The sequence below is a fragment of the Drosophila obscura genome, unplaced genomic scaffold, assembly GCF_018151105.1.
Source record: "Drosophila obscura isolate BZ-5 IFL unplaced genomic scaffold, ASM1815110v1 contig_137, whole genome shotgun sequence".
NCBI lineage: Eukaryota > Metazoa > Arthropoda > Insecta > Diptera > Drosophilidae > Drosophila > Drosophila obscura.
The window spans coordinates 714,151-736,283 of NW_024542721.1; the positions used below are offsets into that span (position 1 = coordinate 714,151).

General features: G+C 41.9%; 1 protein-coding gene across 2 annotated transcripts in view; it reads left to right on the forward strand.

The window, feature by feature from the left end:
- LOC111080316 overlaps nt 1–21,833 on the forward strand; it is a 99,279-nt gene extending 77,446 nt beyond the window's left edge. The window contains exons 7-8 of one of the 2 annotated variants that reach the window (XM_022375856.2): nt 20,185–20,283; nt 21,115–21,231. In XM_022375856.2, coding sequence (XP_022231548.1) covers nt 20,185–20,283; nt 21,115–21,134 — 119 coding nt within the window. In that variant the 3' untranslated portion in view covers nt 21,135–21,231. Of the gene's footprint in view, nt 1–20,184; nt 20,284–21,114 lie in introns of both variants that reach the window. The other variant, XM_022375855.2, reaches the window with a different exon arrangement.
- Nucleotides 21,834–22,133: the final 300 nt, after the last annotated feature.

Here is a 22,133-nt window from a genome sequence, read left to right on the forward strand (position 1 = left end):
CGGATACATTCAAATGAGCAAAAGGGCAACCGTGTCACCTCTACGTTAAACAGAAAAACTTGCCCTCCATTATGTCTCAACAATATCAACATTCCACAAACCACCGAACTTCATGGAGTTCATCTGGATAGAAGGCTTACTTGGCGTAAACACATCGAAGCGAAGAGAAATCTACTTAAATTTAAAGCTATTAATCTACATTGGCTAATAAACACCCGTTCACTACTTAAACTGGCGTACAAAGTACTTTTCTACAATGCAGTTCTCAAACCCATCTGGACATACGGCTCCGAGCTATGGGGAAATGCTTGCGTTAGTAGTTTAGAAATAATCCAGAGAGCTCAATCGAAGATACTAAGAACTATCACTGGGGCACCATGGTACATACGGAATGAAAATATCCATAAAGACTTAAATGTAGGATCAGTTAAAGATGAAATTGCCAAATCGAAAGCAAAGTACCAGGCCAAGCTTCAAGCCCCTCCTGATAGACTTGCGCAGTCTTTAACTTGGCACACTAGCCATACACGACTCCGGCGAAGAGACCTCCCCACCCAGCAATAACACTTAGCTAGGGACGTACTCTAAGTAATTAAGTGTAAATAATTAAATAAATATATTAGGCTAAGATTTGTATACTTGTCGTAAGTCTCCCTCCTCCCGCCCAACCGACCGAGGGGCGCTGCCGCATGACGCGCGACGCGTGTTACCTAACCGATCGCGAACATGCAGGAAAGATAGGTGTTAGACTAAAATTCGAGGAAAATTAGAGCTAAACACAAATCAAAGAGATAAACATGCAAAGATAGCTAAGAAATATAACTAATTACGGGAAAGGTATGTTAGTATTAGTGATTTAAGAAGAGGAAGGGAATTAGTAGTGGATATTATGTGGTAGAGGGAATTGAAGTCTGAGCAAAGGACCCTAAATGGTTCGTGCAAGGAATAATTCGATCTACAAAGCGGAAGGAACAAAGGAATGAAGTTTCTAGTAGATCTAATAGGAATCGTAAAGTTTATGCGGCTCAACAAGTCAGGGCTATCTACGTCACCCTTGATCAGGTTGTGCATAAAAATCACACCAAGCATTTTTCTACGACTAACTAAGGTTGGAAGGTTTATTAAAAGCAATCTACGAGGGTGAGATGGTAGTCTCACACCTGCATCCCAGTTAAGGCCACGCAGAGCAAAAATTAAGAAGTTTTTCTGGACTGATTCTATACGGTCCTGGTGTACTTTGTACTGGGGGCACCATACACAAGAGCCGTACTCTAAAATCGGACGAACAAGCGAGATGTAGAGAGTCTTCGTTATATAGGGGTCGGCTAATTCCTTTGACCACCTCTTTAAAAACTCAAGCACGCCCATGGCCTTATTTACCATGGTAGAAATGTGTTCAGAAAACTTTAACTTGGGGTCAAGTTTAACACCAAGATCATCAACCAAGGTAAGGAGCCAAAAAGGGGCTGGAGCGATGAAATTCGAGGCATTTCGAGGCATTTAGGTTTAACATATTTGCACAACACCATGACTGAAAGTTATTGAGATCGGATTGCAAGCGTGAGTGACATGAAATATCTTTATGCTGGGCACAGAGTTTAACATCATCCACATACATTAGAACCCGAGAGTTTGCTAATACTTAAAGAGTCTGAAAAGTAGGGGGCCTAGATGGCTGCCCTGTGGTACTCCAGAAGTAACCTTAACAGGTGAAAAGAAGGAGTATTTGAAGGGAACTCTTTGAGACCTAGAACGATGGTAGCTAGAAATCTCTCAAAAGATTAGGCGGAAACACTGAAAGGTCAAGTTTTTGTGCTAGAAGGGAATGGTTTACAGAATCGAATGCTTTACTGAAATCAGTTTAAATGACATCCGTCTGCAAGTTACCTTGGAAGACTTTAATGATAAAAGAGGTAAACTCTAATAAATTTGTGGTTGTTGATCGCCGCCTTATAAATTCGTGCCTAGACGGAGATAAGTGATTTGCAGAGATGTTTCAAATGAGGAGTTAAAATTTGTTCAAACATTTTAGGAATAGCGGATAACTTAGATATACCTCTATAATTATTTGCATCAGACTTGCTACCTTTCTTATGGAGCGGAATAATAAAAGATTCCTTCCAGATGGGGGGAAGCATGAAGAGTTAATGGATAGGGAGAATAGTTTAAGCAAGGGTCCACACAGAGCGTCGGCACAGTACCTAAGTACACAGCCGGGAACTCCATCGGGACCTGGTGAAAACACCGGCTTAACTAGTCGAAGATGATGAAGCAGTGAGCTTTCATTTAACAAGGGGCTGAAGATGCCATTCGACCTTGGTAAACTGTATGGATACGGCTGACCAGAATAGCTTGCATGAGAATAGGTTGTTTGAAAAAATTTGCCAAAAAGATCGGCTATTGCCTGATCATTGTTTGCTGACATATTGAGAAATGATAGCGCGGATGGATGTGCGGACGTTCGACGCTTACTATTTACAAAGCTGTAGATCTGTTTAGGGTCCTGTGAAAATCGTATCCTGCATCGCGATAGGTAATTTTTATAGCATTGAGCGTTAAGAACGGAGAGATTTGACCGAGCAATTACAAAGCGAAGAGGGAAAACCAACTTCTCGAAATTTTTTATAAAGTCTTGATTTTAAGTTTTTTAGACTGGATAACTCTTTGGTAAACCAAGGAGGCTTCCCAGATCTAACCGGACAAGAAAGTGGGACCAAGAATCAAAAAATGTGTCAAGTACATTGTAAAAAATGTTTGTGCGTTTCATAACGTCAGTGCACAAGTACAGAGCGGACCAATCAAAATCCCTAATAAGGTTATTAAGCTTCGTAAACTCGGCTTTACGAAAGCAGCGGACACGTTCAGATAGCATACCCATTCGATCCAATACAGTAGGGCCAATATCGACTGACACTTCGAATGTAGGATGGTAGGAGTCTTCAGGTATAGTGAGCGGAAGGGCTCGGGTTAACAACGCTATGGTCGGATCCGAGACAAAGCACAGATCAAGCAATCGAGCCAAGGAATTTTTCACATGGTTGACCTGAGACAGGGATAGGTCTAGCAAGCCGTCGATAAAGTCATGTCGTGACATGGGCACAACGTTATTAGACTCGTTTACCGAAGACCAAACAGTACCTGGCAAATTGAAAGCGGACAGGTGATGCACGTATATTAAGATATCCGAGGAAGGTGGAATATACGAGCAAGTAAAAACGGCCAAAACATGGCGGAACAAATGGTTTCAAATTGAGTTGGGGAGACGCTTATCTTGAAGGAAGATATCTCCCTGGCGTAAGAAAAGTTAAATTTTTCCACGTTTAAGCCGACGGCTTTTATTTTGATTTGTATAAAAGCGGTCACATCATTGGATGTGAGGTCAGGGACTAGCCGCGAGACAAAAACTTGTCGCTTTGGTGGGACTCCCACCAGTGGTTTTGGCACAACAGGCCTAGTACCTGTGGTGGTAGTATCCGGTGGTCCTGGACATCTATTAGCTGGTGGGAGCGAAACTGAGGGGATAGTTAAGGGGTTGGGTGTGGAGTCGATGGACACGGACTCTACAGACATTTCTAACTGTATACTCTCCGAAGTGACGCATTCGGCTCCCGAATCTGCATCACCAGCAGCGATCGTTGCCCTTGGAGTAGCAAACGTAATCAACTGCTGCACTGAAGGAGTGGTCGGAGTAAGTTTTTCGGATTCCGGCGGATGTGGGGCAGTCGGCACTTGCAAGTCCCGCGGAGTAGACTTCTTGCGCCTCGGAGACTCAGCCAGCAGCTGTAAACTGCTGAACTGAGTGTCCATGGCCAAGAGCCGATCATATTGCTGTTTAAAGCCTACGATCAGCTCTTTAAAGCCACTCCGCGTCTGCCTCATGAACGAACGCATGTCGTTTTCCACAGCACGGCATTCCTCACAACTATAATGTAGGTTGTTGTCTTGGGAAATGGCGTCTCCTACACGGCCCGAGATCCGTACACATTTTGCGTGCACTACGCTTTCGCAGAGCCAGCAGGGGATATTGGGCTAGTCATGGGTGATCTGCTTCTTGCAGGCTTTTTTGGCACAGACGACAGAAAATTCCATAATTATATCTTTTATTTTTTTTTACTTCGGGGAAAAAAAAGTTCAAAACAAATAGCAATCAGACCACTGTGCAGAGCAAATGCTTAGAGCAATGCTTAAAGCGAAATCGGTAAAAGATGAGAGAGGAGAGTGGTTGCAGCAACAGCTTATAAGTGAGAGCGTTACTGAACAAAAAGTTACAAGAGCGAGAGCGAAAGAACAGTTATTGAGAGTTAGGTGATAGAGAGAGTGATAGAAGGCAATAACTACGACAAAGAGCGGCTAAATGTAATGAGAGGGCGTACTTACGAAAAGCAACAACACAAACACACGACTAACCGACGCACAAAATTTATTAAATAAGTTGTGTTTTTACACAATTATCAGGCATGCACCCGCGGTAAAAGTATGATTTTAATGTAAGTTAGTTAGAGAGTTAAATTATAGATAAAAAAAACACCGACTGTTTAACTTATACAAAAGGAAAATGCGGAGCGCAAAACAAAAACACGTCTGGTCACTACGAAAGAGAACGGAATTGGATTGGACTCGGTATGGAAAATAAGAAAACTGTTCCCACGTACCTGTGGTCCGAGGAGTGTTCTGTATCGTGTGAGAGGCAAGTGTAAGGTTCAGGACCTGCTTGCGGTTTTTAATAAGAAACGTGGGATCATCCCCCGGTTTAACATGACCATCTGAGTGGTCAATAATGAAAAGGAACTCAACCTGTCTATTGGTATCAGTGCTTCCCCACTGACTGTGGTGTGGATTGGCCTCGCATTAGGGGCGTGTGTGGAGGGGGGTCAGGTATGTCATGACCAATGTATAAGGGAGCAGATCCTCAGTGAGCTCTCCTGGCCTTCAAGGCTCACTGCTGTGTGGTCTACATTACTGAAATTTGGGAGGAAAAATAAGTGTAACACTCTTTTTGCAAGAATGATAGTAAGTTTTTTACCTTCGTTATCAGCCACGAATAACTTGTAGTCTTGAGTCCTCAGACCGGAGACCCTATTTCCGAGGGTCCAGGGCTCCTGAATGAGAACTATATCGGCTGCATTTTTGGCTAGGTGGAGCAGGAGGGCAACGCATGCTGCCTTACAATGGTGGAGGTTCATCTGCAGGATTGTCAATGACATTCCTGAGACTCCCCTGCCCCATTGTATCGTCAGCATCGCTCACGGAGGACTCCGTGTCCGTGACCTTGGCTAGGTCGCTTGCATCCGACTCGTAGCTGTCCAAGATGTCGTCTGACAACTCCGACGCTATGTCCGACTCTGCGAGTTAGCTTCCTGCTTCCGGGACCTCCGGCAGCTCGCGATCTGGCTGGATCTCCGCTGGATCTCTGCCCACTGAGTCGGATTTGTAGGGGACTATGGTTACCTTCTTGGAGCCATAGTCCACCACTCGAGCCGACTTCTCCAGATCATCCTCGTCCTGAATGAGGAGTAGGTCCACCGACTTGGTTTTTTACAGCTTGGGCTGGAAAATGCTCAAGGTACTGGAAGTTGCAAACCTGCAGTTCCTTGAGGATTTTCCAGCCCAAGCTGTGCAGCGGTCGGGGGCTTGTCTACGCCCTTTTCAGCTTTGGCTCGTTAGATGTTTGGGATTATTGAGTTGGCCCAAAGCCTCTGCTTCTTTCCCTTATCCGACGACTTAAAGTCAGGGTCGTCATTTAACAGGCTAAAGCGCGCCTCCTCTCTTGGTAGGACGGCTTCTTACGCAATAGGACGGCTTCTTACGCTGCGCTGCAGTTCCGCCGCCTACCGAGTTTGACAGGAGTACCCCAGCTTCGATATTGCTCTGCTTGGCAGCCACTCCGATGACCGGTTTGCCCCCGGTGCCCCCTGACGTGGATGGGCCCGATTGGCTTATCGGAGCCATCCTCGCTGCGTTTTCTGCTTGAAGACGGTGGACCGACTTAGTCTCCTTCTCCGTCTTCTTAGGACCTGGTTTCTCAGTCGTTGATGTAGAGAGATTGGCTTGTCCCCCCGGTACTTTAGGAGGAGTAACGCAGAGAAGGAATCGTTTCCGACCCCATAAAGTATATACATTCTTGATCAACATCAATAGCAGAGTCGATAGAGTCATGTCTGTCTGTCCGTCTGTCCGTCCGACTTTTCTTGATGTAAAAAATTCAATTAACTAATACCTGTAACTTAAAAACGCGATCTGATAGAAAAAATGGAATCAGATTTGAAATCAGCGACCTCAAATTAGTAAAACTTTAATCTGTTTTGAATCAACACACAAAAAGTTCAATTTTGTTCCCTTGTGTTATAGATGTACCATTTAGTTTCTATATCTCCTCCGCTAGGGGTTGCTCGCGCACTGAACGAGGCAGAGTAAGCGAGAGAAAGAGAATGAGTAGCGGGTTCTACATGAAGGAGGCGGGGGAAGCAACTTAAAATTAATTTCTTCATTCTGGCTATAATTATGATCCGATCAGATACTGCGTTTTCAGTTTTATCGTATCTTTAAAATTGTGCCTGCCACAGATTTACGTCCTTTGTGTGGGCGGAAGGGGTCGGGGCGAAATTTTGATATCACATGAGTCTGGAAACCAAATTTGGTTGCCCCAGCTCTTATAGTCTCTGAGATCTAGGCGCTCATCGAGACAGACATACAGACAGACAGACAGACAGACAGACGGACAGACATACATGGCTATATCGACTCGGCTATTGATGCTGATCAAGAATATATACTTTATGGGGTCGGAAACGTTTCCTTCTCTGCGTTGCACACATCCAATTTTACCACAAATACAATATACCCCTTAACTCTTTTTGAGTACAGGTATAAAAAGAACATGCAATCGGAATTAGGTTACCCAATAGCGCTATAGGTTCTCAGGTACTTTTGTAAATGATACTGTTGACGGCACTGGAAATACGGGGCCATTACGGTCTCCTCCAATCTCCTTGTACAAAGGGTGAATAACATATTAATAAAGCTGGTGTTGAAAAATTACCCATAAAGCATATCAAGGTATATATTACAAATCTATATTACAAATATTTTTTAATGTTTTTGAGCTACGAGCTTCAGATCGTAGTTTGCGATAAGTTATAAAGCTGTGAGACTGACTTTTTGTGCCCCCCGCCGAAATAAAACACCACTCCCCCCCCCCCCCCGGCCCCGCCCCCCCCCCCCCCCACCACGCCAAACGACCACCACCCCAACGGCCCCCCCCCCCCCCCCACCCCCCCCCCCCCCCCTCGCAAGGAGTAAATCACATGTAGTGAAAATACTTTTTCAATTAAAAAAAAACATAAGAAACACAGCGGAATGAGTCGCGCAGGCCCCCCCCCGGACTTGTGATGGAAAAAACATACGGAAAAAAAAAAAAAATGATGGAAAAAATGGAGATCATATTTGAAATCAGCGACCTCAAATTAGTAAATAACCAACAATTTAAACAACACACAAGTTCAATTTTGTTCCCTTGTGAATTAAATTGGACGAAAAGAAACATTTAAAACTAGACACAAGCAATTACAACAGTTTGAAAACAAAATGGAACAACAAATAATAATAATAATAAAGTATAATAATAATAATAAAGTAAAAATAAAATTAAAGAAAAAAAAGTGAGTAAAATTTACTCACTAACACTAAAAACACCAAGCCCCCCGAGTTAACCCCCCCCCGGACCACCTCCCCTACAGCCCCCAAACGGCCCACCGCGGCAAACCGAATGAGGCACCCCCCGGGGGCCCCCGCCCCCCCGCCCCCCCGCCCCCCCCCCCCCCCCCCCCCCCCCGGAAAAGGACCACAACCCGTGCCATTTTTGGAGTACTCAAACGCGCCCAAAGGGCTCCCCCCGCCCGGCCCCCCCCCCCCCCCCCCCCCCCGGCCCCCCCCCCCCTCCCCCCCCGCCCCCCCCACCCCCTACCCCCCCCCCCCCCCCCCCCTGATTACCCCTACACCACTACCCTAACCCCCGCGTCTCCATTCGACCCGATAGCACAATTCCCTGACCTCCCCCCACACCAGCGCAATCCCCAAACACCACTAGTGGGCCAAACTTTTCAAAAACCCCCCTGTTTTATTACCTGGATTTAATAGTAATTTACATATTTTATTTTTTAGAGGTTGCTTCCGAATTTTACAAAAAATTTATAAGAAAAAAACTTTTTTTGCAGAGTTGATAATTGGTAATCCATATGTTGACCAATACCACAGATTAACAGTAAAAAACCCACAGTAACAAAACCCCCTAACCTTCACCATCGTTAATTTTAACAGAAAAAAAAAAAATACCTTATCAATATGAAATGTCAAGTCAAAATTGAAAAACCACATAATTTAATGAAACCAAAAAGTCCATGGTACAACCCCCAAACTTAACCAACGAGGGACGTGTGAGTCGCTAAAGACGCGACTCTACTATATACAAAAATTGTACATATATTCTACATCTAACATGTAGATTGTACATGTACCATTTAGATTCTACATCTACTCCGCTAGGGGTTGCTCGCGGCAGAGTGTGCGAGCGAGAAGGCAAATGAGTTGCGTTGTCGTTGGAAGGAGGGGGCAGGGGATGCAACTGAAAATTAATTTCTTCATTCTGGCTATAATTATAATCCGATCTGATTCAGATTCGGCAGTCTGGTAGATATGGTCATTCTCTACGATACTGCGTTTTTAGTTTAATCGTATCTTTAAAAATGTGCCTGCCACAGATTTTCGTCCTTTGTGTGGGCGGAAGGGGGCGGGGCGAAATTTTGAAATACACTTGTAGCAGTGAAATATCACATGAGTCTGGAAACCAAATTTGGTTGCCCCAGCTCTTATAGTCTCTGAGATCTAGGCGCTCAACAAGACGGACATACAGAAAGACAGACGGACAGACAGACATGGCTATATCGACTCGGCTATTGATGCTGATCAAGAATATATCTACTTTATGGGGTCGGAAACGTTTCCTTCTCTGCGTTACACACATCCACTTTTACCACAAATCTAATATACCCCTTAACTCTTTTTTGAGTACGGGTATAAAAAGTCATAACTTTACTGCTCATTCAAAAATTTAATTGTTTTGTAAATCTAACAGTTACATTATTAGGGAAAAAGAACTAGTTTTAAAATCATGAGGCCCAACCATTCAAAAATTTAATTGTTCTGTAAATCTAACAGTTACATTATTAGGAAAAAATAACTAGTTTTAAAATCATGAGGCCCAACTTAATACATCAATATTCTTTGGACAAACATTTTTAGATTTGGATCTTTCCCAGTTAGCGTAATTGCTTTAGGCGTTTAAACAGATAAATTCCGTTATCGGGCATTTCGTCCCCAAATTTTTTGTAAATGTCAGTTAAATTACTGCAACTCATGTTTTTTAAACTTTTGAATATTCCCCGCATGAAATTCCATATAAATAAGTTTAATTGATTTAGATCCGGAAAGGCTAGATTCCGGCCGGTTCAGTCAATAGAAAAACCATAAACCATAACAGATATCGTATTTTGATACCGCTCAATTGCTTTCTTATACACCAAAAATCGACGGCGGCGTGGCGCGGTGTTTTGTAGGGCGGTGTCGTAAACGTCCAGTATGAGGATATGATATAATCATCTAGGCGTACAACATAATTATCTCGTACAAAGTGAAATCAAATGTTTCTATTTTGTCGTAGTGTTTTTGAGAATTATCCAGTTAAGTTTAAAATTAAATTTTAAATATTATGTATATCCACGCATTTTCGACAAAGATATGTCAAAAAACAAAATTTTACAGGAGTAGGTTTATTTAGATTACTCTGCTTAAAATGGGAAAATAACGGTAAAATTCTTTAAGGTTGTATTGTTTCAGCTACAAAAACGTATGTCAATTTAATTGTTGCCAATAATGGCGCCTTGTTCTAAAAAGCTAGGATCTACAAACTTACGATACTTTCGCGCGCTATGTCTTTATGGGCTTAGACGCAACAAGTGTACATAATGGAAAACAAATATTTATTGAACAAAATAATTCCATAAAAATATAAAGAATTTGATAATCTGTTTGAGCTTTCACAGCTTCACGGCGCAAAGAGAAAGTAATAACCTAATCGAAAAAACACATAAAAGGGTGCCACAGAAATCTTTAGAGATTTTGACTCGAGAGATTTGTCAAGTCATCCGGAAAATCCGTATCGGGATCTCTAAAGATTTGAAAATGAAATACATCATATTTATTTTTTTCATTAGGGTCTGAGAAATGACAGCCCTGACAAACTTTTTTTTGCGGCTGTCTGTATTTAGCAAACCTCAATTGTTTGCATTATAAGTTGAACAGATTTGAAAGAGAAATCCCAATTGCCGGTTTGCTAGCCAGATATCACCTGTGAGGAATGGTATCCTCACACACATAGACACATCCGGATAGCCGGATGACCGCAAATTGACCGAGGTCTCTCTTTATCTGCGGGCAACAGAGGGAGAACCGCGATCAAAGGGAGCGCTACCATGGAGAATTGAGGAGCACGGAAGAGAGGCGGGATAATGGGATCGGCAGTGGTCCAGCGCATGACCTTATATGGCCATGCGATCACGCCACCAGCTTGGTCCCGTTACGTAGCAGTTGGAGAGCATCAGACGAGCCGATGGAAAAGTACGGGCACCGCGTGGAGGAAAGTCCCATTGTTGCTAAGCAGCGACGGCCGCGGCCGTGCATCAGCGAGGGAACAAAAGGAGGCCCAGGAACCGCGCAGTGATTAACCAAAGACTAGGCTAAGGCATCCCTAAGTATTATTCCTAAGATACCAATAAAGAACTCGTGTGCGAAGAAGCCAACCAATTCCTCTTTTATATGTCGACCGGGCAACACTCCAAATTTGTTGCGACGAGCCCGCCAGCCACTGAGTACGCCAAGCGTATATAAGGCGGACAAAATGTTTCATTAAACACCTTAGAAGAAGGCAAATACAAGAAGAAAGAGAATAGCGCAGGATGCTTAGAATGACATCAAACCCATTGTCCACTTCTGACTCCACTTTGGTTTTTTGTTTTTACATGTAAAACGAGAAGGAACGTGTGAGTCGCTTCTTGGAACGCGACTCTACTTTTAACCGTACTCAATCAGTATATACATTTTTGAGCTTATGATTTATGTAGAATTTTAAAAAATTTTACATTTTACATTATTGCTACATCTGTTATCTATATCTACAATGTTTGTTATACATCTAACATGTAGATTATACATGTACCATTTATATTCTACATCTTCTATGACAGCGTACCTAACGAGAAAGAGAATCAGTAGCGGGTCGCTTGATGGTGGATGTGTGGAAGCAACTGAAAATTAATTTCATCATTCTGGCTATAATTATGATCCGATCTGATTCAGATTCAGATTCGGCAATCTTGAAGATATGGTCATTCTCTACGATACTACGTTTTTATTTTTATCGTATCTTTCAAATTGTGCCTGCCACAGATTTTCGTCCTTTGTGTCGGTGGAAGGGGGCGGGGCAAAAATGCATATATATACTGCGATTCGTGTTAATATGCGACGAGAGAAAAGTGCGAGACGAAGAGACGAAAGAACGGTTGTAACGGCTATTACAGTGAGGGGGCGGGTGTAGGTCCATTTCGATTACAATTAGGTATGTACAGTGGGCAGTGCAAATAACGAACAAATAACAGGATTTACTTTAAGGCTGCATCACTGACTATAAAATACGGTAAACAGTGTCGATATAGTAAAACTAAAGAACAAAAAAATTTTTTTTTTTTTAAATTGAATTGAGCCCTTTACACTTTATAACTTGATAGATCTTTTAAGTATTTAAAAGCTTTACTAAATTTTCGATATGGGCAGTTACGCCAAAAATGTCTACAAGGCCAAAATCATGAAAGTCAATAAAAACAGATTTCCATATACTCTTGTCCCGATTTTATTTTCTAAAATTACACTAGTCAACTCTAGAATTAGGCTGTGGCCCAAAATTAAGATTCTTATAGATTTCGGGGTTTAAAAATTATTAACGAATTATGGTTTTTTTTTTTATGGTGTAGTTTTTTTTTTAAGAATATTTTAAAATCTGGTTTTTTTTGTTTTTTTTTCAGAGGTGGTGCTTCTATTTTTCACATAACTTAGGTATTTTATATCTGGTTGCATAGAACTTTGCAGTTCTGAAAAGCTGACAAACGCAGCTATAAATCCGACCTAGACTTTTTGTATCTGCAGCTTAACGCCTGGAAAATATTAAGCTTTCAAATTCAAATTTCATGATTTTTTGCGGTATTTTTTTTTCGAAATTTTGACTCGGGGAAAAGTCGAAAAAAAATATTTCTTTTCATGCATTATTAGTTTTAGATAGACGCATTAATTAGTCGTCGTTTAAGGTTTTAAGGTATTGTTTATTAAAATCTATGGAGAAACGGTGGAGCTAAAATTCGTTAACCAAACCTCAAAAGTGAAAAAATAGACAAAAAATACTTTTTGGAATGTTGCGGGCCCAACTGCCAATTGGAAACAAAGCAAACGAAAAGGGGTTGAAAGTTTAGCAATTCCGCGGTAGTTTTCAACGTTAGATCTAGACCCTTTTTTGTGAAGAGGAATAAGGTAGGACTCGTTTCCAAATCACGGGGAGGCAAGAACGTTCAAGAGACAAATTAAATAGGAATGGTCAAAGGTTGGCATAGGGCTCGAGCGCAATACTTTAAAATGCAGAAGGAACTTTATCAGGTCCTGCAGAGAAACAGATGTCAATCGATGACATTCCTTCAAAAACTGCGCTTTCTTCAAATAAGGAAAGAACTACGTTGTTAATATGAGGAAGATGGTAGGGATAAGGGGTGGATGAGTCGTAGGTATGAGATGAATACATCGATTTGTCTGCTACAAATTCAATTTCATGGGTGTTGTTAAATGGAAACAGCTCGGACGCAAAATCATTTTTTACTGCAATAAGAACCCCACCAGCAAATGATGTTCGATCCATTCAGTAGGTGGTGAACTTGTGGACGAAAATTTCATGTTCGGAGACGGAAGAGTTACGTCAGGTTTCAGCTATAGCTATAGCGTCGAATTCAAAAGAGGCGCTATCCTTATATATTTTGGTCAATTTACCCAAAAGACTGCGTACATTCTGATATTGGAAATCGTTCCTCAGTTTTTTGAAATCTTAGGGACAGTGACTCTAGGACTCTGGGAAGAACTTCGTGCTCAGGCCATGCGGACGGTTCCAGGGCTTTGGATAGAAGAGAATCGGGAAGAAAAATTTAGAAGAATGAAATATTACGCTTATGATTAAAATTAAATTTAGTTATGATAAAGTCATCAGCCGGTAAGTTGAGATAATGACTAAGATGTAGTTAAAAAAAACCTTCCGGTTTGGTTTCTGAGAGGAGGCGAAAGACAAAGATTGCCTTTTGAGGTACTACTGCTCTTAGTTGGAGTCTCGGGGCAGAAACGATGGCAGCAGCCGAGGCAATGGATGGAACAGAAACGGTGGCATGAACAGTGAGGACAGTGAGTCCCGGGCAGAAACGAAGGTAGTTTCAGTAGATACTGGTAGAACAGGAACGGAGGCAGGAACAGTGGAGACATCCTTGGCAACATGCATACGCACACTGGAAGCACTAACAGCGGTGTCAGCAGCGATGGATACAGTGATTGGCATAACATTGTTAGTCGGTGTGAAAAACGGATTGATTTCCGGCAAGGCATGACCACTCGGCGAAGCCAAGAATTCCGATATATGTAGGTGAGAAGAAGGCGTTCCGATTCCAATAGGTTGCAAGAAGTTTTTGTTATCGGTGTTAGGGATTTTCCGGTTAGGAGATTCACTCAGAAGCTTGAGGCCAAGAAATTGAGATTCCAAGGTCAGGAACTTTTCGTTGAGACCGACAAATTGCTTCCGGACATCCAGAAAGCCAGTACGTGTCTGTCTCATAAAAGTGCGCATTTCGGCCTCAATCTCCCGGCAGGCCAAACATGACCAAGTCAGACCCATACGTTTTAAGATGAGATCGCGTAGCCGTCCAAAATTACCACCACCAGCATATTTTATATGGGCGACATTGTCGCATAGCCAGCAACTGAGGAATGAATCGCCGACTATGTTGCCACCGAATTCGCATTTCTTTGCACTGCAGACAACAGCCATTTTTTGACAGCAGTTGAATTACTGTTCTCGAAGAAAAACGCAAAGGGGGAGCGTAAGCCAAATAAGAGAGCAGGCAGCAGAGCGAGCGACGATCAGCAGCAGCGGCAGACGATCCATCGAAGTGACGAAAACAAACGGTGAAGCTCACGACAGCAGAGACACCGAAAGAGTAATTGAAGAAGAATGCAAGCAAAATCCAGAGAGTGAGACCTAGAGAGCTTGCACTTGTGCGCTCCAGAGCGTGTGTAAGTAGGCGATGCAGCAGGCGCACGAGCGATAAGCACAGAGAGCGTTGATCCAAAGCGGAATGGATAAAAGCACTAAAAATCGTTTGAGCAAGTTTTTTAACGATCGGAATGTTTAATTATCTTGAATCAATTGTTAGCAAGTTAAACAGATATAACCGGCACAAATAGTGATCAGCTATGATAGGTTCAATGATGTACACAATTATTAGCAATTAATATTGAGTTATTATCGCAAAAAGGCAGAAAAGGCAGGAGCGAGGTGAAAGAACGACCGGCTTAAGCAATTGACAATGGACGACATAGCAGGAAGTATAGGAAAATTATTTGATTCGATCCTCAGTCTTAAATTCATGAGACCGTGATAGGTTGAATAGGCCTACCTTTTGCGGATACCAAATTAAAAAAAGCGGAGGTGAACTCAAACTACAATCTTTGATATTGTATTTAAGAGCATACATACATGATTATGTTAATATTTTCACAGAAATTTTATAAAATTTTTTTTAGTCTTTAGATCGGAGACAATTTCTAGATGAACCGCCTTGGACGCAAAACAGACAAATAACGCTATGTAGGTCTTATAAGTGGGCCTACCACGAATTTTTAGTGTCGTATAGACTGGGCCACAAAAATCAAGCCGGTCTGCGGGTAGATTTACCATCATTTGGGTCTGGAGGTGAGGCTTGCATTTAAAGCAGCGAATGCACGACCTGACCATTGCCCTGCAGACCTCCTGAGCGTTTACTATCCAAACACGCTGCCTAAGGATGCTCACAAGTGCTCGTGGGCCGGCATGAAAATTCGTTTGATGCAGATAGCGAACATAGGTCTGCACAAACTGCGAGCGTTTTGTCAACAGCAAAGGAAACTTGGCATGGTATGACATAGGAGCGTTAACTAGTCGCCCCCCAACTCGCAACAACGAAAAGGAGCACCAAGTCCCCATTTCTTCGTTGATGAAGGGATTCAATCGCTGAAGACTGGGGCCTAACCTGGTGCCTTTACGAACCCTTTCGATCTCTTCCTGATACTCGTTTTTTTGGATCAGCTCGACAATTTTGTGAAAAGCCTCATCGTACTCTACTGGTGACGGACTGACTTCAAATTTAAGACTTTTGTCTTTACATTTTCGGATGAAGCGGAACACGTAAACGAACACTCTTAGCAGCTTGAGGTGTGACGAGTATCCCTCGATTATTTCCACTTAATCATTTGATTTAGCGGCCACGGTCAGTCCGACCGCTATCTTCCTGGTTTCTAGCTTCAGCTCTTCCTCAGAAAGCTCGAAGTGGGGGTTTCTGGGCCAGCTCTCTTCTTCTTCCTTCAAAAACGCTGGTCCACTAAACCAGATCGACTGCGAAATCTCCTCAATGTCACAACCTCTCGAAACTATGTCTGCTGGGTTCTGTTTAGTTGGAACATGCCGCCACGTAGCATCATCTGACCACTCCTGAATCTCAGCTACTCGGTTCGCAACGAATGTTGATAGCGACGAAGGGTGGGATCGGGTGGGAAGGGTAACTTCCGAATCCGACCATTCGTTCAATCGGCACCTCGAGTATCGATTTGAGTCGGTGACAGAGATCTGCGAGAAGGTGAGCGGCACATAACTCAAGCCTTGGAAGCGTTTTCGTCTTGAGCGGCGCTACTTTCAACTTTGCAGTCAACAACGAGACCTTGAAACCTTCTGCAGTTTTACTACGGATACAGACGCATGCTCCATAAGCTCTCATGGAGGCGTCGGCAAAGGCATGTACTTGAATCGGTGACATGGGATCAGTATGCACAAAGCGAGGTATGGCAATCTTCTCCAGCTGACCCAAGTATTCTTTTAGCAAGTTCCAAGATGTTTCCAGATTCATTGGAATTGACTCATCCCAATCTAGTTTGTTAAGCCACAGCTCCTGCAGTAGGATCTTTCCCTTGATTACCAAGGGGCTTAACAAACCAAGGGGGTCAAACAGCTTTGATGTCACCGATAATTTGCTCCGTTTTGTCGCTTGGAGACCCATGACTGAACTGTCAATTTGAAACCGAAAGCCGTCTTCGTGCGGTAGCCACGATATTCCTAACGCCTTGGTTGACTCGGAGTCCGAGATCGTTATCGGTTTAACTGTGCTCTCGGATGCTGTGACCTCAGGTGAGTTCGAGAACCACTTGGTTAGCTCAAACCCTGCGGTTTGAAGAACGTGAGCCACATCAGACTTAATTGTCTTTAACTCCTCCACGCAACCAGCACCAGTCAACATATCATCGACATAAAAGTCGGACCCGATAACTTTAGCAGCCTTTGGGAATGATAGCTTTGCAGACTCACTCAACCTTTTCAAACACCGAATAGCCAAAAATGGGGCAGGTCCAGGTCCCATATGTTACAGTGTTGAGCTGGTATATTCTCAAGGACTCAGATGGGTCTCTTCTCCACACTATCAACTGAAACTGCCTATCCTCTTCATTCACCATCACTTGGCGATACATCTTTTTTACATCGGCAGTCAGGGCGAACCTGTGCGGAACCAGGGCGGAAGCGGAGCAGCGTTGAGTATAACTCCTCTTGAATAGTCGGTCCGACCATCAGAATGTCATTCAAGTCCACCTGAGAGGACGTCTTCGACAACGCATGGAACTCGACGCGAAGCTTCGTGGACGTACTTTGGGGCCGAAGGATACACTGATGTGGAATTACGTAGTGTGGAGCAGAAGGAACAGTATTGTCAGTCGGCGACATATGACCTAAGGAGAGGTACTCTTCCATGAATTCCAATTACATTTTCTTCAACTCAGAGTGACAAAAACCGCCGTTTACCAATCTCGAAGCAATTGCCCAAACAGTTTGGATCTGATTTAAATGGCAGCCGTACTTCAAACCGACCTTGAAGGTAAGACTTGAGTAGTCTTTCTATAATGCTCCTCAGATAACTTGTGTTCGGAGATAGTCTTTTTAGAAGATGGCAATTCTTCTAGTGACCAAAACTTTTGTAGTGTGTTGCCGATAGACACAGCTGACTCTTCTCGACAGCTTAGACAGTTCCTCGCTTCTTGAGTGACAATCACCTTTCGGACGCTTACGATCGACGTTGCCAGAATTATTCTATCCAAAGCTGGAGTGCATGCGAAGTGGAAGGGTTATTCTGAATAGTAGTGGGAGAAGATTTCTCTGGGGGTGATGGTAACGTTAAACTTTTATCCACAACTGTGTACCAATGCAATAGGGCATGATGTCAGCGACCACACACTCGACACTTGCCAGCTTTGCATCGTACCACAGTGTGTCCTTGTTGCAGACAGTTGATGCAGAGCGATGCCGATTTGACAAACTCGAATCTTTGCATCACTGCAAGCCGCGCAAATGGACTGCAAGTAGTCAACAAATGGTCTTTTGCATTGCAGTAACTACATTGTTGGTTTTTAGCATTCGCAGTAGAGCACGCGAATGAGCTCCGATTGTGAGGCTTGCTTGGCACAGCAGCCGATTCTTCGGCCGAAAGATGCTGATATCTGCGATTAAGCATTTTTTCGCAGTCAGTCCAAAGCGGAAGCTTCTCCTAATCGAGCTGTTCTTCCCATTTTTGTTTGGTCACAGGATCGACTCTGTTCAAGACGAGATGATAAGCATTGCATTCGAGATCTTTTGGTTATCGCCTAGCGACAACAAGGAACCATATATCGATGAAGTGGTACCGATTAGGTTCCTTAAGGACGATGCAGATTGCTAGGTCATTTTGGGAAGACTAAATAGGGCAGCAATATGGTTCATAAAGATCAGACATTCGTTATCATAGACCCGTTTTAAGCTAGCCATGGCTTTTTCATAATTACTCTTGGTTATTTGGAACGCCCTTACCGTTCCCAACGCTTCACCAGAGAGGCATGAAAGCAAATGGTTAAACTTTTCGATAAGTGGAATGCTTTCGTCATTGTGAACAAGCGTTTCAAATAAACTAATAAAGCTTTTGAGTTCCGGCCCCAAAGTCATCGTCACTATCTATTTCTTCGATTGATTCTTGAACTTGGCTTGCCTTGGCTATAGTTGCTTTCAGTACGTCGAGTCTGCACTCGAGCTCTGTCAACTGCAGCGGAAATTCCCCAGCTTCCAGCCGGTCCGCTAGTCGGCGAATGCCTTTGACACGGGAGCTGAGCTTCTTTTTCAGCTCTTCAAGAATAGGCTTATGATCTGATTTGGGATTCATCTTGACTCCCGATGCTTAAGTGAATCACTAATTTTTGTATTTGTATTTGGCTTTTCTCACTATAATATTATATGCTGCGGCGCAAATTGTCGAAACAGGAAGGTGTACCCAAATTAGGTCGAAAACAATATACCCGGCGACTAGAGGGTATCGCACCACTTAGCGATCTGTTTAATACGGACCTAGGGTGTTGAAGCCAAATGAGGCGAAAAATCGATATACCCGACGATTAAAGGGTATCGAGGCACTTGGCGATCTGTTTAATACGGACAAAGGTGTCGATGCCAAATGCGGCAAAAAACCGATATACCGACGATTAAAAGGTATCGAGGCACTTGGCGATCTGTTTAATACGGACCTAGGGTGTCGATGCCAAATGCGGCAAAAATCCGATATACCTGACGATTAAAGGGTATCGAGGCACTTGGCGATCTGTTGGCGCAGGCGTGCCAACAGAAAACACACAAGAACAACAACAAACAGCAACGGTGACAAGCGAAAGCGAAAACGAAAATTCACCGCTGCAGCTATGAACGTATGCTGTGTTGGCGTTTGTGTATGCTGAGCCTGGCTGACCGACCGATAGACACCCAATTGAATTGCAAGGCATGCTTTGACAAATCAACAGTTGGATCCTTGGCATAAAACCTATATACCCGACGATTACGGGTTAGCGCGCCAAACGAAGAGAACACCAACAACAACGCCGGTCAGCAACGGTGATGAGCTAAAGCGAGAACGAAAATTCACCGCTGCAGCTGCTATGTTGGTATGTGTGCGCTTGGCCAATGACCAATGCGCAACGAAAACGAGAAAGGGGGGAAGGGGCGACAGTGATTGCAGTTATAAATTATATGTATATATGTTCTGCGTCCAAGATGGTTTGATGTATGTGAATATGTGATATATGTAATATATGTACAGACTCTACTAAATACATGCAAATCTAATGTTACTATGTCATACGTATGTGCCTAGAATTGAAAGTGAGGTGCACCTACTTTAGCACAAGACAGTAACTACGAGATTATAATGATTTTGTCTTTACTCGAGCTTTCAATTTTTTGCACAAATACCTCTATGTATAAGATGGGATCCTGGTAAATTCCACTTTCCTTGGCAGGTGGCAAACTTCTTTCGAAATTAAGTGTCACTGTCACTTTCTGCCTTTAAACTTTATTTAATTTGCTAGTCCACCCGGGGGTGCCATGAAATTTTAGAATATTTGTTCTTAATTAACTTCAACAAAACCTAGTTTGGTGGCTGCAAATTTTGTATATTTCGACGAAAAATAAGGTACTAAAAAAGGGACGTTCGCTCGAATTCAACTTCGACTTCGACTTCTTGTCTTCCACGTTATAACATATTCTTAAGCCTTACTTATCTAGGGCTGCGAAGCGGGGCGAATTCGCCAAGAGCGAGAGAGCTTTCTTGCGCTGTTTTTTTAACATTTAATAAAGCTCTCAAGTTCTTTCATGCATACGCAGATTTGATAAAGTCACGCTTCAATTTAAATAAAACGTAAGATAATTCACGTAATTATTATTTTCTTTTTTTATTCTGTTTACAGAACAAAAGCAAGTATCTTGCTCTTCAATAGAACAATCGAAACTCGATTTCTTGACGTCTCAAGAAACAATTAACATTTCCGGTCTCGTTTTAAATGTAAGTATGTACTTCTTTTTCATGAATGATTTACATTTTTATACCCGTACTCAAAGAAGAGTTAAGGGGTATATTGTATTTATGGTAAAAGTGGATGTGTGCAACGCAGAGGAGGAAACGTTTCCGACCCCATAAAGTATATATATTCTTGATCAGCCTCAATAGCCGAGTCGATATAGCCATGTCCGTCTGACCGTCCGTCCGTCCGTCTGTCCGTCTTGATGAGCGCCTATATCTCAGAGACTATAAGAGCTAGAGAAACCAAATTTGGTGTTCAGACTCATATGATATCACACTGCTACAAGTGTATTTCAAAATTTCACCCCCTTCCACCCCCACAAAGGACGAAAATCTGTGGCAGGCACAATTTTAAAGATACGATAAAGCTAAAAACGCAGTATCGTAGAGAATGCCCATATCTACCAGATTGCCGAATCTGAATCAGATCGGATTATAATTATAGCCAGAATGAAGAAATTATTTTCTGTTGGTTCCACCGCCTACTTCAGCCAGAGATCCGTTACACTATCTCTTTATCGCTCGCACACTCTGCCTCGTTCAGTGCGCTAGGGGGGGAGATTTGGAATATAAATGGTACATCTATAATCTACAATCTACATGTTAGATGGAGAATATACATAGTAGTAACAGATGTAGCAATGTAAGATGTACAATTTTTTAATTTTTTTTTTTAATTCTAAAAAATTATAAGCTCAAAAATGTATATACTGACTGAGTACGGGTATAAGTAGTGTCGCGTCCACAGAAGCGACTCACACGTTCCTTCTTGTTACATACTTCGTAGTTGAAAAAATAATTCTTGATTATATTTCAGAAATGCAAAAAGGTAATTGATGAAACCGAAACTGCAGCAGCACTCAAAGATATTTTATTAAAAGGCAAAAAGTCGAATTGCTTGTCGTTTAATGACAGCTGTGAAACTGCGGAATTGACTGTACCGCTTAATCTTGTTTCCAGTGAAAATAATTCGAAGTTTACATAAAACGCCAAAAATATTCGTGTTTTAGAATGTTAACACAATTTTTTTATTTATAAACTATCGCAGAAGGGGAAATAAAAGGTGTAGAATTAATTATTCCTATACATTATAAATATAAGTTTAATCCTTTAAATCTATATTTGATTAATTTATATCATTAAAAACTAATACCAAAATACTTCTATAATAAGAACACATAAAATTTGTTCATGTAAGTTTAACCTTTTAATATAATATCACAATTAACAACTTAGACATTAAGCAAGGACATAAATACTTAACGCAACTAATACAAATAAACACTTGTATTGATATTTATTATAACCATTTTACAGTATTTTCAATATTTTAATACCACTACTTGGTTCTATGGATATTACATTGGATATTAACAATGAATTATTTAGCTCTCAACGCAATTTCAAATTTATCAAGTTAAAAAAAATTGTTTAAATCTCTTGCCTATATGAAAATCATGTGATAATATAATAATCTCCATAAACATTTTAATAGTAAAACTATGCAAAAAGCAATAATAATATTATGCAAAATTTTCAAGGAAATATTAAAATTGTATACAATTATAAGATATTTTAGTTTTAAAAACTATATGCTGTTTTTGAACCTACATAAATCTAATTAAAGTAAGGACTTCAAATTACGATAAGATAAAAGATTAATGCACATTTATTTTTTCAAATATAATACTCAAAACAAATTTTAAAAATTATAATAAACTTTTTAATCTCTATTTATAAATCTTTATCCGACTTAAATGCGCTTTCCCCATGGCTTACTTTCTACAAAATTTTGTTATCACAATGAGAATTTTAAAACTGGAACTGGAAGCTCAT